The sequence below is a fragment of the Oncorhynchus kisutch genome, unplaced genomic scaffold (genome assembly GCF_002021735.2).
Source record: "Oncorhynchus kisutch isolate 150728-3 unplaced genomic scaffold, Okis_V2 scaffold1173, whole genome shotgun sequence".
In the NCBI taxonomy this organism is placed as follows: Eukaryota; Metazoa; Chordata; class Actinopteri; order Salmoniformes; family Salmonidae; genus Oncorhynchus; species Oncorhynchus kisutch.
Genome location: NW_022263118.1, coordinates 19,514 through 34,496, shown reverse-complemented (window position 1 = coordinate 34,496; position 14,983 = coordinate 19,514). Strand labels below are relative to the sequence as shown.

At 46.8% G+C, this 14,983-nt stretch overlaps 1 protein-coding gene across 1 annotated transcript in view; it reads right to left on the bottom strand.

The window, feature by feature from the left end:
- Positions 1 to 14,775, bottom strand: part of LOC116365154 (RNA-binding motif, single-stranded-interacting protein 3) — a gene marked incomplete at its 3' end in the record, with an annotated part of 53,443 nt that extends 38,668 nt beyond the window's left edge. The window contains 1 exon segment of the mRNA XM_031817858.1: positions 14,345 to 14,775. Within this exon segment, the coding sequence (XP_031673718.1) occupies positions 14,345 to 14,419 (75 nt within the window).
- Between the last annotated feature and the right edge of the window lie 208 nt (positions 14,776 to 14,983).

Sequence of the window (14,983 nt, the reverse complement as noted above, 5' to 3'; positions counted from 1 at the left end):
ATCTCCCCCTCTCTGCTCTCTCTCTCTCTCTCTCTTCACATCTCCCCTCTCTGTCTGTCACCTCTCTCTTCACCTCTCTCTCTCTTCACCTCTCTCTTCACCTCTCTCCTCGTCTTCACCTCTCTCTCCTTCTCTCCCTCTCCTCCTTTATTTAATTAAGAGAGGATGAGCCGGCAGCCAGTGGTTGTTTAATAAGAATAGAACCGATTATACAGGGTCATTTGTACATAAATGGGTATAAGTTGGGACAGAGAGGCTCTTAGGCTGGCAGTCAGCATCCCACTGAATAGATGGTTAGAGAGGAGGAACCAGTGGGACAACACAGACAGCATCGCACTGAATAGATGGTTAGAGAGGAGGACACAGTGGGACAACACAGACAGTGTCCCACTGAATAGATGGTTAGAGAGGAGGACACAGACAGAGATACATGGGAAAGAAGGGACAGAGAGATAAGGGGAAAGGAGGGAGGGGCATAAGGGAAAGGAGGGAGGGGCATAAGGGAAAGGAGGGAGGGGCATAAGGGAAAGGAGGGAGGGGCATAAGGGAAAGGAGGGAGGGACATAAGGAAAAGGGAGGGAGGGGGCATAAGAGAAAGGAGGGAGGGGCATAAGGGAAAGGAGGGAGGGGCATAAGGGAAGGGAGGGAGGGGCATAAGGGAAAGGAGGGAGGGGCATAAGGGAAAGGAGGGAGGGGCATATATAGATATTCCTATAGATATTCCTATAGATATCCTATATAATATTCCTATATATATTCCTATAGATATTCCTATAGATATTCCTATATATATTCCTATATATATTCCTATAGATATTCCTATGGATATTCCAATAGATATTCCTATAGATATTCCTATAGATATTCCTATAGATATTCCTATAGATATTCCAATAGATATTCCTATAGATATTCCAATAGATATTCCTATAGATATTCCTATAGATATTCCTATAGATATTCCTATTGATATTCCTATAGATATTCCTATAGATATTCCTATAGATATTCCTATAGATATTCCAATAGATATTCCTATAGATATTCCTATAGATATTCCTATAGATATTCCTATAGATATTCCAATAGATATTCCTATAGATTTTCCTATAGATATTCCTATAGATATTCCTATAGATATTCCCTATATATATTCCTATATATATTCCTATAGATATTCCTATAGATATTCCTATAGATATTCCTATATATATTCCTATATATATTCCTATAGATATTCCTATAGATATTCCTATAGATATTCCTATATATATTCCTATAGATATTCCTATAGATATTCCTATAGATATTGCTATAGATATTCCTATATATATTCCTATATATATTCCTATAGATATTCCTATAGATATTCCTATAGATATTCCTATAGATATTCCTATAGATATTCCAATATATATTCCTATAATATATTCCTATAGATATTCCTATAGATATTCCTATAGATATTCCTATAGATAGTCCTATATTCCTATAGATATTCATATAGATAGTCCTATTATAGTATTATATTCCTATAGATATTCCTATAGATATTCCTATAATATATTCCTATATATATTCCTATAGATATTCCTATAGATATTCCTATATATAGTCCCTATAGATATTCCTATAGATATTCATTGCCAGTGTCCCTCTCCCTGTACATCCACACCACTCAGTACCAGTGTCCCTCTCCCTGTATATCCACACCACTCAGTACCAGTGTCCCTCTCCCTGTACATCCCACACCATTCAGTGCCAGTGTCCCTCTCCCTGTACATCCACACCATTCAGTGCCAGTGTCCCTATCCCTGTACATCCACACGACTCATTGCCAGTCTCCCCCTCCCTGTACATCCACACGACTCAGTGCCAGTCTCCCTCTCCCTGTACATCCACACCACTCAGTGGCCAGTCTCCCCTCTCCCTGTTCCATCCACACCACTCAGTGCCAGTCTCCCCTCTCCCTGTCCATCCACACCACTCAGTGCCAGTCTCCCTCTCCCTGTACATCCACACCACTCAGTGCATGGGAAGGGATTTGCATAATTCCCTTCCCAGAGAGAGAGAGAGAGAGAGGAGAGAGAGAGAGAGAGAGAGAGAGAGAGAGAGAGAGAGAGAGAGAGAAGAGAGAGAGAGACAGAGAGAGAGAGAGAGAGAGAGAGAGTGAGGGAGAGATAGAGAGAGAGAGAGAGAGACAGAGACAGAGACAGAGAGAGATAGAGTGTGAGAGAGAGAGAAGAGAGAGAGAGAGAGAGACAGAGACAGAGAGAGAATAGAGTGTGAGAGAGAGAGAGAGAGAGAGAGAGAGAGAGAGAGGAGACAGAGAGAGAGAGAGTGAGAGAGAGAGAGTGAGAGTGGAGAGAGAGAGAGAGAGAGAGAGAGAGAGAGAGAGAGAGAGAGAGAGAGTGAGAAGAGAGAGAGAGAGAGAGAGGACAGAGAGAGCATACTGCCTTAATGAAGACTGATGGGGAACAGACGAGCAGCATACTGCCTTAATGAAGACTGACAGAGAACAGGCGAGCAGCGTACTGCCTTAATGAAAACTGACAGAGAACAGACGAGCAGCATACTGCCTTAATGAAGACTGACAGAGAACAGACAAGCAGCATACTGCCTTAATGAAGACTGACAGAGAACAGACGAGCAGCATACTGCCTTAATGAAGACTGACAGAGTACAGACGAGCAGCATAATGCCTTAATGAAGACTGACAGAGAACAGACGAGCAGCATACTGCCTTAATGAAGACTGACAGAGAACAGACGAGCAGCATACTGCCTTAATGAAGACTGACAAAGAACAGACGAGCAGCATACTGCTTTAATGATGAACATCTGGCCAGTGGTCTCTGGGGAGCTGTGTGTTTAATCTCCCTGTACATCTGGCCAGTGGTCTCTGGGGAGCTGTGTGTTTAATCTCCCTGTACATCTGGCCAGTGGTCTCTGGGGAGCTGTGTGTTTAATCTCCCTGTACATCTGGCCAGTGGTCTCTGAAGAGCTGTGTGTCTAATCTCCCTGTCCAGCTGGCCAGTGGTCTCTGGGGAGCTGTGTGTTTAATCTCCCTGTACATCTGGCCAGTGGTCTCTGAGGAGCTGTGTGTTTAATCTCCCTGTACATCTGGCCAGTAGTCTCTGAAGAGCTGTGTATCTAATCTCCCTGTACATCTGGCCAGTGGTCTCTGAGGAGCTGTGTGTTTAATCTCCCTGTACATCTGGCCAGTGGTCTCTGAAGAGCTGTGTGTCTAATCTCCCTGTACATCTGGCCAGTGGTCTCTGAAGAGCTGTGTGTCTAATCTCCCTGTACATCTGGCCAGTGGTCTCTGAAGAGCTGTGTGTCTAATCTCCCTGTACATCTGGCCAGTGGTCTCTGAAGAGCTGTGTGTTTAATCTCCCTGTACATCTGGCCAGTGGTCTCTGGGGAGCTGTGTGTCTAATCTCCCTGTACATCTGGCCAGTGGTCTCTGGGGAGCTGTGTGTCTAATCTCCCTGTACATCTGGCCAGTGGTCTCTGAAGAGCTGTGTGTTTAATCTCCCTGTACATCTGGCAAGTGGTCTCTGAAGAGCTGTGTGTCTAATCTCCCTGTACATCTGGCAAGTGGTCTCTGAAGAGCTGTGTGTCTAACCTCCCTTTACATCTGGCCAGTGGTCTCTGGGGAGCTGTGTGTTTAATCTCCCTGTACATCTGGCCAGTGGTCTCTGGGGAGCTGTGTGTTTAATCTCCCTGTACATCTGGCCACACACACACACACACACACACACACACACATACACACACACACACACACACCCATACACACATACACATGCACATACACGTACACACACAAACACACAAAAAGAGAGAGACACACACACAAAGAGAGACACACACAAACACACACACACTGAGAGAGAGACACACACATAGAAACACACACACACACACACACACACACACACACTACCAGTGGTTAGTCTGATGATGGTGAATAGTGTTGTAGGGAATAGTAGGGAATAGTGTTGTAGGGAATAGTGGGGAATAGTGTTGAAGGGAATAGTGTTGTAGGGAATAGTGGGGAATAGTGTTGAAGGGAATAGTGTTGTAGGGAATAGTGGGGAATAGTGTTGAAGGGAATAGTGTTGTAGGGAATAGTGTTGTGGGGAATAGTGTTGTAGGGAATAGTGTTGTAGGGAATAGTGTTGTGGGGAATAGTGTTGTGGGGAATAGTGTTGTAGGGAATAGTGTTGTAGGGAATAGTGTTGTAGGGAATAGTGTTGTACATCTCTCTATAACCAGGGACAGACTCTACCAAACCTACATCTCTCTATAAACAGGGACAGACTCTACCAAACCTACATCTCTCTATAACCAGGGACAGACTCTACCAAACCTACATCTCTCTATAACCAGGGACAGACTCTACCAAACCTACATCTCTCTATAACCAGGGACAGACTCTACCAAACCTACATCTCTCTATAACCAGGGACAGACTCTACCAAACCTACATCTCTCTATAACCAGGGACAGACTCTACCAAACCTACATCTCTCTATAACCAGGGACAGACTCTACCAAACCTACATCTCTCTCTAACCAGGGACAGACTCTACCAAACCTACATCTCTCTATAACCAGGGACAGACTCTACCAAACCTACATCTCTCTATAACCAGGGACAGACTCTACCAAACCTACATCTCTCTATAACCAGGGACCGACTCTACCAAACCTACATCTCTCTCTAACCAGGGACAGACTCTACCAAACCTACATCTCTCTATAACCAGGGACAGACTCTACCAAACCTACATCTCTCTATAACCAGGGACAGACTCTACCAAACCTACATCTCTCTATAATCAGGGACAGGACTATACCAAACCTACATCTCTCTCTAACCAGGGACAGACTCTACCAAACCTACATCTCTCTATAACCAGGGACAGACTCTACCAAACCTACATCTCTCTATAACCAGGGACCGACTTTACCAAACCTACATCTCTCTCTAACCATGGACAGACTCTACCAAACCTACATCTCTCTATAACCAGGGACAGACTCTACCAAACCTACATCTCTCTATAACCAGGGACAGACTCTACCAAACCTACATCTCTCTATAATCAGGGACAGACTATACCAAACCTACATCTCTCTATAACCAGGGACAGACTCTACCAAACCTACATCTCTCTATAACCAGGGACACTCTACCAAACCTACATCTCTCTATACCCAGGGACAGACTCTACCAAACCTACATCTCTCTATAACCAGGGACAGACTCTACCAAACCTACATCTCTCTATAACCAGGGACACTCTACCAAACCTACATCTCTCTATACCCAGGGACAGACTCTACCAAACCTACATCTCTCTATAACCAGGGACAGACTCTACCAAACCTACATCTCTCTATAACCAGGGACAGAGGAAAGAAGCGAATGTAAGGGTTTTCCTGTTGTGAAGGAGAAGCGGACCAAAATGCGGCGTGATACTGATTCATGTTTACTAACAAAAAGGATAAACACGAACACTACAAAAACAACAAACGTGGAAAATCAAATCAAATCAAATCAAATTTATTTATATAGCCCTTCGTACATCAGCTGATATCTCAAAGTGCTGTACAGAAACCCAGCCTAAAACCCCAAACAGCAAGCAATGCAGGTGTAGAAGCACGGTGGCTAGGAAAAACTCCCTAGAAAGGCCAATACCTAGGAAGAAACCTAGAGAGGAACCAGGCTATGTGGGGTGGCCAGTCCTCTTCTGGCTGTGCCGGGTGGAGATTATAACAGAACATGGCCAAGATGTTCAAATGTTCAAAACAGCCCTATCTGGTGCAAAACACAGAGACAGGAACAATCACCCACAAACACACAGTGACACCCAGGCTACCTAAATATGGTTCCCAATCAGAGACAATGACTAACACCTGCCTCTGATTGAGAACCATATCAGGCCAGACATAGAAATAGACAAACTAGACATGTAACATAGAATGCCCACTCAGCTCACACCCTGACCAACCAAAACATAGAAACATAGAAAGCAAATCATTTTTGATCATCACCGTTTATCATCCTCAGACAGGCTTGAAAATCACAACACCAGTTTAAGCTCCACCTTGGCCCATTCCTGATTGGACCAAATAATCAATGATGAAAACTCAAAAGCAGGAACTATTGCTGCTCGTAATCTAATAATTCTATGTGAGCCTTGACAGATTCTCTCCGTTTCATCTGTCCACAAGAGTCTGTCCATGAGAGATTATGTTGTGTTATCTCACTCCAATTTGCATACAGTCCAAACAGATCCCCAGATGATGTAATCTCTATTACACTCCACACTGCCCTTTCTCACCTGGACAAAAGGAACACCTGCATGAGAATGCTGTTCATTGACTACAGCTCAGCGTTCAACACCATAGTGCCCTCGATGCTCATCACTAAGCTAAGGATCCTGGGACTAAACACCTCCCTCTGCAACTGGATCCTGGACTTCCTAATGGGCCGCCCCCAGGTGGTAAGGGTAGGTAACAATACATCCGCCACGCTGGTCCTCAACACGGCGGCAGAGAAGTCAGGCGCAGGAGAGCAAAAACTGATTTATGACGGCACAGTTTAATAAACAAAACCACCGTAAACAGAACAAATAAATCAATGGGTAAACAAAACCTGTTACACACCAGCATAACGAACACAAGCACTACAATAAACAATACCAGACAAGGACATGGGGGGGGGGAACAGGGGGTTAAATACACAACACGTAATGATGGAATTGAAACCAGGTGTGTGGGAAGACAAGACAAAACAAATGGAAAATGAAAGGTGGATCGGCGATGGCTAGTAGACCGGTGACGTCGACAGCCGAACGCCGCCCCGGACAAGGAGAGGGATCGACTTTGCCGGAAGTCGTGACAGCATGTGACGAATGAGCAGATACATGATGTCGTGTTATCTCTGCTGGAGTGACCATTAAGGCATTTAGATCACATTTCGCTGACTAATGTCATGTGAAGAGCTCATTGGAGGGGACGTGATGCCCACTTTAATAGACGTCCAATCGTTTCTGCACGTGTCACCACTGTCATTTAAACATAATGGTGTTTCTGATTCGACTAATACTCATTACCATAAATACCATTATGTACTGGTGACCACATTAAGGGGCTGGACTATAATGAGATAATTGATTGGATGGGAATTACAACCTGCTTTTAAATTTTATTAGGTTGCATCCTGAATGGAACCAAATTCCCCACAACACTATTCCCTACAACTCTATTCCCTACAACACTATTCCCCACAACACTATTCCCTACAACTCTATTCCCTACAACACTATTCCCCACAACACTATTCCCTACAACTCTATTCCCTACAACACTATTCCCCACAACACTATTCCCTACAACACTATTCCCCACAACACTATTCCCCACAACACTATTCCCCACAACACTATTCCCTACAACTCTATTCCCTACAACTCTATTCCCTACAACACTATTCCCTACAACTCTATTCCCCACAACACTATTCCCCACAACACTATTCCCTACAACACTATTCCCTACAACTCTATTCCCCACTATTCCCTACAACACTATTCCCTACAACTCTATTCCCTACAACACTATTCCCCACAACACTATTCCCTACAACTCTATTCCCCACAACACTATTCCCCACAACTCTATTCCCCACAACACTATTCCCCACAACACTATTCCCTACAACTCTATTCCCCACTATTCCCTACAACACTATTCCCTACAACACTATTCCCCACAACACTATTCCCTACAACACTATTCCCCACAACACTATTCCCCACAACACTATTCCCTACAACACTATTCCCTACAACACTATTCCCTACAACATTATTCCCTACAACACTATTCCCTTCAACACTATTCCCCACAACACTATTCCCTTCAACACTATTCCCCACTATTCCCTACAACACTATCCCCCACAACACTATTCCCCACAACTCTATTCCCCACAACACTATTCCCTACAACACTATTCCCTTCAACACTATTCCCTTCAACACTATTCCCCACTATTCCCTACAACACTATTCCCCACTATTCCCTACAACACTAGTACGTAGAATGTTGTTGAAACAGAGCTATTTAAAGGTTTGATGGTTGCTGCTCTGTTTAACAGAGAACGGACCGTAGCAGAGTGTAAGCTGCTCTTACACACACACACACACACACACACACACACACACACACACACACACACACACACACACACACACACACACACACACACACACACACACACACACACACACACACACACACACACACACACACACACACACACACACACACACACACACAGAGAGAGAGAGAAACACAAACACAGAGAGAGAGACACACACACACACAGACACACACAGAGATAGAGAGAGACACACACACACACAGAGACACACACACACACAGCAATATCTATGAAATCACACCCTTCTCTATATAGCCAGGACCCCAGGTTTGTTTAATGGCAGAAAGAGCTTGGTACTTTACAGACTGTATTGTCCCCAATGGGGAAGGGGTTATTGCAGTGTCATGTACGCGTTTAAGAGGCGTTTTAAATACGAAACAAATTGACAACGCAACTTTAATAACAGTTACGAACCAATAAAAAGAGACTGGCCTGCTGGCCTTACTGGGTCGATAGGAACATTTGGCCGAGCTGTTTAGGAGGGATATCACACCTGGCACAAGTTATTGTCTAGTTGTGTTTTTCCTGCTGAGGGTCGCCCTTTACCTGCGCCCAGAGGGAGTAGTTCAAAGTCCAGGTACTGGCCGTGTCTTGGGGAGGGGCCTGACCATTAAAGATCTCATCCAGGCCTGTCTGTCTGACTCCTAGTACCTTGTGGAGGGTCCTGACCTTAAAGATCTCATCCAGGCCTGTCTGTTTGACTCCTAGTACCTTGTGGAGGAGCCTGACCTTAAAGATATCATCCAGGCCTGTCTGTTTGACTCCTAGTACCTTGTGGAGGGTCCTGACCTTAAAGATCTCATCCAGGCCTGTCTGTCTGACTCCTAGTACCTTGTGGAGGGTCCTGACCTTAAAGATCTCATCCAGGCCTGTCTGTCTGTCTCCTAGTACCTTGTGGAAGGTCCTGACCTTAAAGATATCATCCAGGCCTGTCTGTCTGTCTCCTAGTACCTTGTGGAAGGTCCTGACCTTAAAGATCTCATCCAGGCCTGTCTGTCTGACTCCTAGTACCTTGTGGAAGGTCCTGACCTTAAAGATCTCATCCAGGCCTGTCTGTCTGACTCCTAGTACCTTGTGGAAGGTCCTGACCTTAAAGATCTCATCCAGGCCTGTCTGTCTGACTCCTAGTACCTTGTGGAAGGTCCTGACCTTAAAGATCTCATCCAGGCCTGTCTGTCTGACTCCTAGTACCTTGTGGAAGGTCCTGACCTTAAAGATCTCATCCAGGCCTGTCTGTCTGACTCCTAGTACCTTGTGGAGGGTCCTGACCTTAAAGATCTCATCCAGGCCTGTCTGTCTGTCTCCTAGTACCTTGTGGAGGGTCCTGACCTTAAAGATCTCATCCAGGCCTGTCTGTCTGTCTCCTAGTACCTTGTGGAGGGTCCTGACCTTAAAGATCTCATCCAGGCCTGTCTGTCTGTCTCCTAGTACCTTGTGGAGGGTCCTGACCTTAAAGATCTCATCCAGGCCTGTCTGTCTGTCTCCTAGTACCTTGTGGAAGGTCCTGACCTTAAAGATCTCATCCAGGCCTGTCTGTCTGTCTCCTAGTACCTTGTGGAAGGTCCTGACCTTAAAGATCTCATCCAGGCCTGTCTGTCTGACTCCTAGTACCTTGTGGAAGGTCCTGACCTTAAAGATCTCAGCCAGGCCTGTCTGTCTGACTCCTAGTACCTTGTGGAAGGTCCTGACCTTAAAGATCTCATCCAGGCCTGTCTGTCTGTCTCCTAGTACCTTGTGGAGGGTCCTGACCTTAAAGATCTCATCCAGGCCTGTCTGTCTGTCTCCTAGTACCTTGTGGAAGGTCCTGACCTTAAAGATCTCATCCAGGCCTGTCTGTCTGTCTCCTAGTACCTTGTGGAGGGTCCTGACCTTAAAGATCTCATCCAGGCCTGTCTGTCTGTCTCCTAGTACCTTGTGGAAGGTCCTGACCTTAAAGATCTCATCCAGGCCTGTCTGTCTGTCTCCTAGTACCTTGTGGAAGGTCCTGACCTTAAAGATCTCATCCAGGCCTGTCTGTCTGACTCCTAGTACCTTGTGGAAGGTCCTGACCTTAAAGATCTCATCCAGGCCTGTCTGTTTGACTCCTAGTACCTTGTGGAAGGTCCTGACCTTAAAGATCTCATCCAGGCCTGTCTGTCTGACTCCTAGTACCTTGTGGAAGGTCCTGACCTTAAAGATCTCATCCAGGCCTGTCTGTCTGACTCCTAGTACCTTGTGGAAGGTCCTGACCTTAAAGATCTCATCCAGGCCTGTCTGTCTGACTCCTAGTACCTTGTGGAAGGTCCTGACCTTAAAGATCTCATCCAGGCCTGTCTGTCTGACTCCTAGTACCTTGTGGAGGGTCCTGACCTTAAAGATCTCATCCAGGCCTGTCTGTCTGTCTCCTAGTACCTTGTGGAGGGTCCTGACCTTAAAGATCTCATCCAGGCCTGTCTGTCTGTCTCCTAGTACCTTGTGGAGGGTCCTGACCTTAAAGATCTCATCCAGGCCTGTCTGTCTGTCTCCTAGTACCTTGTGGAAGGTCCTGACCTTAAAGATCTCATCCAGGCCTGTCTGTCTGACTCCTAGTACCTTGTGGAAGGTCCTGACCTTAAAGATCTCATCCAGGCCTGTCTGTCTGACTCCTAGTACCTTGTGGAAGGTCCTGACCTTAAAGATCTCAGCCAGGCCTGTCTGTCTGACTCCTAGTACCTTGTGGAAGGTCCTGACCTTAAAGATCTCATCCAGGCCTGTCTGTCTGTCTCCTAGTACCTTGTGGAGGGTCCTGACCTTAAAGATCTCATCCAGGCCTGTCTGTCTGTCTCCTAGTACCTTGTGGAAGGTCCTGACCTTAAAGATCTCATCCAGGCCTGTCTGTCTGTCTCCTAGTACCTTGTGGAGGGTCCTGACCTTAAAGATCTCATCCAGGCCTGTCTGTCTGTCTCCTAGTACCTTGTGGAAGGTCCTGACCTTAAAGATCTCATCCAGGCCTGTCTGTCTGTCTCCTAGTACCTTGTGGAAGGTCCTGACCTTAAAGATCTCATCCAGGCCTGTCTGTCTGACTCCTAGTACCTTGTGGAAGGTCCTGACCTTAAAGATCTCATCCAGGCCTGTCTGTCTGACTCCTAGTACCTTGTGGAAGGTCCTGACCTTAAAGATCTCATCCAGGCCTGTCTGTCTGACTCCTAGTACCTTGTGGAAGGTCCTGACCTTAAAGATCTCATCCAGGCCTGTCTGTCTGACTCCTAGTACCTTGTGGAAGGTCCTGACCTTAAAGATCTCATCCAGGCCTGTCTGTCTGACTCCTAGTACCTTGTGGAGGAGCCTGACCTTAAAGATATCATCCAGGCCTGTCTGTCTGTCTCCTAGTACCTTGTGGAAGGTCCTGACCTTAAAGATCTCATCCAGGTCTGTTTGACTCCTAGTTCCCTTGTTTGCTGTGGTGATAATCCTTCTCAGCATGTTTCTCTGGCTGACAGTGGCCTTGCCAAACCAACAAAACAACACAAAAAGTTAGAATACAAAATGTGATTGGTCACACCGCTCCACCGAATCCTTTAGGACGGGGCCATGGTGTTCCTCGTCGTTATGCAACAGGGGTGGCAGCATCATGTTGTGGGGGTGCTTTGCTGCAGGAGGGACTGGTGCACTTCACAAAATAGATGGCCGCATGAGGTGGGAAAATTATGTGGATATATTGAAGCAACATCTCAAGACATCAGTCAGGAAGTTAAAGCTTGGTTGCAAATGGGTCTTTCAAATGGACAATGACCCCAAGTATACTTCCAAAGCTGTTGCAAAATGGCTTAAGGACAACAAAGTCAAGGTATTGGAGTGGCCATCACAAAGCCCTGACCTCAAACCTATAGAAAAGTTGTGGGCAGAACTGAAAAGGCGTGTGTGAGCAAGGAGGCCTACAAACCTGACTCAGTTACACCAGCTCTGTCAGGAGGAATGGGCAAAAATTCACCCAACTTATTGTGGGAAGCTTGTGGAAGGCTACCTGAAATGTTTGACCCAAGTTAAACAATTTAAAGGCAATGCTGCCAAATACTAATTGAGTGTATGTAAACTTCTGACCCACTGGGAATGTGATGAAAGAAATAAAAGCTGAAATAAATCATTCTCTCTACTATTATTCTGACATTTCACATTCTTAAAATTAAAGTGGCGATCCTAACTGACCTAAGTCAGGGTATTTTTTACTAGGATTAAATGTCAGGAATTGTGAAAAACTGAGTTTAAATGTATTTGGCTAAGTTGTATGCAAACTTCTGACTTCAACTGTAACTATTGATTTCCCCCCCCCCATCAATATAGACTAGTATAGGGTAAAACAGCAGAGATACACAGCCTGGAGAAGATTAGTGGGGCCTGGGCTATGACAGAGGATCGACTCGGTACCATACCTAAGCCTGGAGAAGGTCAGAGTGGTCTGGGCAAAGACAGAGGATCGACTCGGTACCATACCTAAGCCTGGAGAAGGTCAGGGTGGTCTGGGCTATGACAGAGGATCGACTCGGTACCATACCTAAGCCTGGAGAAGGTCAGAGTGGTCTGGGCTAAGACAGAGGACAGGCTCAGTACCATACCTAAGCCTGGAGAAGGTCAGGGTGGTCTGGGCTAAGACAGAGGACAGGCTCAGTACCATACCTAAGCCTGGAGAAGGTCAGGGTGGTCTGGGCTAAGACAGAGGATAGGCTCAGTACCATACCTAAGCCTGGAGAAGGTCAGAGTGGTCTGGGCAAAGACAGAGGACAGGCTCAGTACCATACCTAAGCCTGGAGAAGGTCAGGGTGGTCTGGGCTATGACAGAGGACAGGCTCAGTACCATACCTAAGCCTGGAGAAGGTCAGAGTGGTCTGGGCAAAGACAGAGGATCGACTCGGTACCATACCTAAGCCTGGAGAAGGTCAGAGTGGTCTGGGCTAAGACAGAGGATCGACTCGATACCATACCTAAGCCTGGAGAAGGTCAGGGTGGTCTGGGCTAAGACAGAGGATCGACTCGGTACCATACCTAAGCCTGGAGAAGGTCAGGGTGGTCTGGGCTAAGACAGAGGATCGACTCAGTACCATACCTAAGCCTGGAGAAGGTCAGAGTGGTCTGGGCTAAGACAGAGGATCGACTCGATACCATACCTAAGCCTGGAGAAAGTCAGGGTGGTCTGGGCTAAGACAGAGGACAGGCTCAGTACCATACCTAAGCCTGGAGAAGGTCAGGGTGGTCTGGGCTAAGACAGAGGATCGACTCGGTACCATACCTAAGCCTGGAGAAGCTCAGGGTGGTCTGGGCTAAGACAGAGGATAGACTCGGTACCATACCTAAGCCTGGAGAAGGTCAGGGTGGTCTGGGCTAAGACAGAGGATAGACTCGGTACCATACCTAAGCCTGGAGAAGGTCAGGGTGGTCTGCGCTAAGACAGAGGATCGACTCGGTACCATACCTAAGCCTGGAGAAGGTCAGGGTGGTCTGGGCTAAGACAGAGGATCGACTCGGTACCATACCTAAGCCTGGAGAAGATCAGGGTGGTCTGGGCTAAGACAGAGGATCGACTCGGTACCATACCTACGCCTGGAGAAGGTCAGGGTGGTCTGGGCTAAGACAGAGGATCGACTCGGTACCATACCTAAGCCTGGAGAAAATCAGGGTGGTCTGGGCTAAGACAGAGGATCGACTCGGTACCATACCTAAGCCTGGAGAAAATCAGGGTGGTCGGGGCTATGACAGAGGTGGGATACCCTACCTTAGTCTAGAGGTGACGTTAGAAGGACTAGCGTGGGGGTAAGACTGAGGAGAGACCCTGAACCATCCTTCCTTAGATAGAGAGACCCTGAACCATCCTGACCTTAATCTGGTAATAGTAGATGTATTGGGGGTAAAACAGAGGAGACCCCTGAATCATCCTTCCTTAGATAGAGACCCTGCACCATCCTTCCTTAGATAGAGACCCTGAACCATCCTTCCTTAGATAGAGTAGACACCCTGAACCATCCTTCCTTAGATACAGGAGACCCCCTGAACCATCCTTCCTTAGATAGAGAGACCCTGAAACATCCTTCCTTAGAGGAGACACCCTGAAACATCCTTCCTTAGATAGAGGAGACACCCTGAACCATCTTACCTTAGTCTGGAGGTAGTGGGGGTAATAGTAGATGTATTGGGGGTACATCTGTTGCTGTTCCAAGTGTTTACCCATGTAGCAGGAATCCTTCTGGCCGTAGCAGGAGACAGAGTCTCTCTGGCTGGGTTCCAGTAACACAGTGACTCCCTCTTGGCCTGGACCCCTGGTTCCTATTCCTGGGTCTGGGCGGAGGCAAGATCCTCTTCTCAAAACAGAGAGACGTGAGAGAGAGAGACAGGGACGGACAGACAGAGAGTGATGGATGGGACCTCTAGCTGTTCTTCTGTCTGTCTGCTCAGTGGGAGTCCCACATTCACCCTCCACTAGCTGGGGGGAGGAGAAAAGAAGAGGAGAGGAGCGAGGGAAGGAAGGAAGGGGGGAGAAGAGGAGAGGAGCGAAGGAAGGAAGGAGGGAGAAGAGGAGGAGAGGAACGAGGGAAGGAGGGAAGGAGAGGAGGAGGAGAGGAGCAAGGGAAGGAGGGAGAAGAGGAGGAGAGGAGCGAGGGAAGGAGAAGAGGAGGAGAGGAGTGAGGGAAGGAGGGAAGGAGAAGAGGAGGAGAGGAGCGAGGGAAGGAGGAAGAAGAGGAGGAGAGGAGTGAGGGAAGGAGAAGAGGAGGAGAGGAGTGAGGGGAAGGAGGGA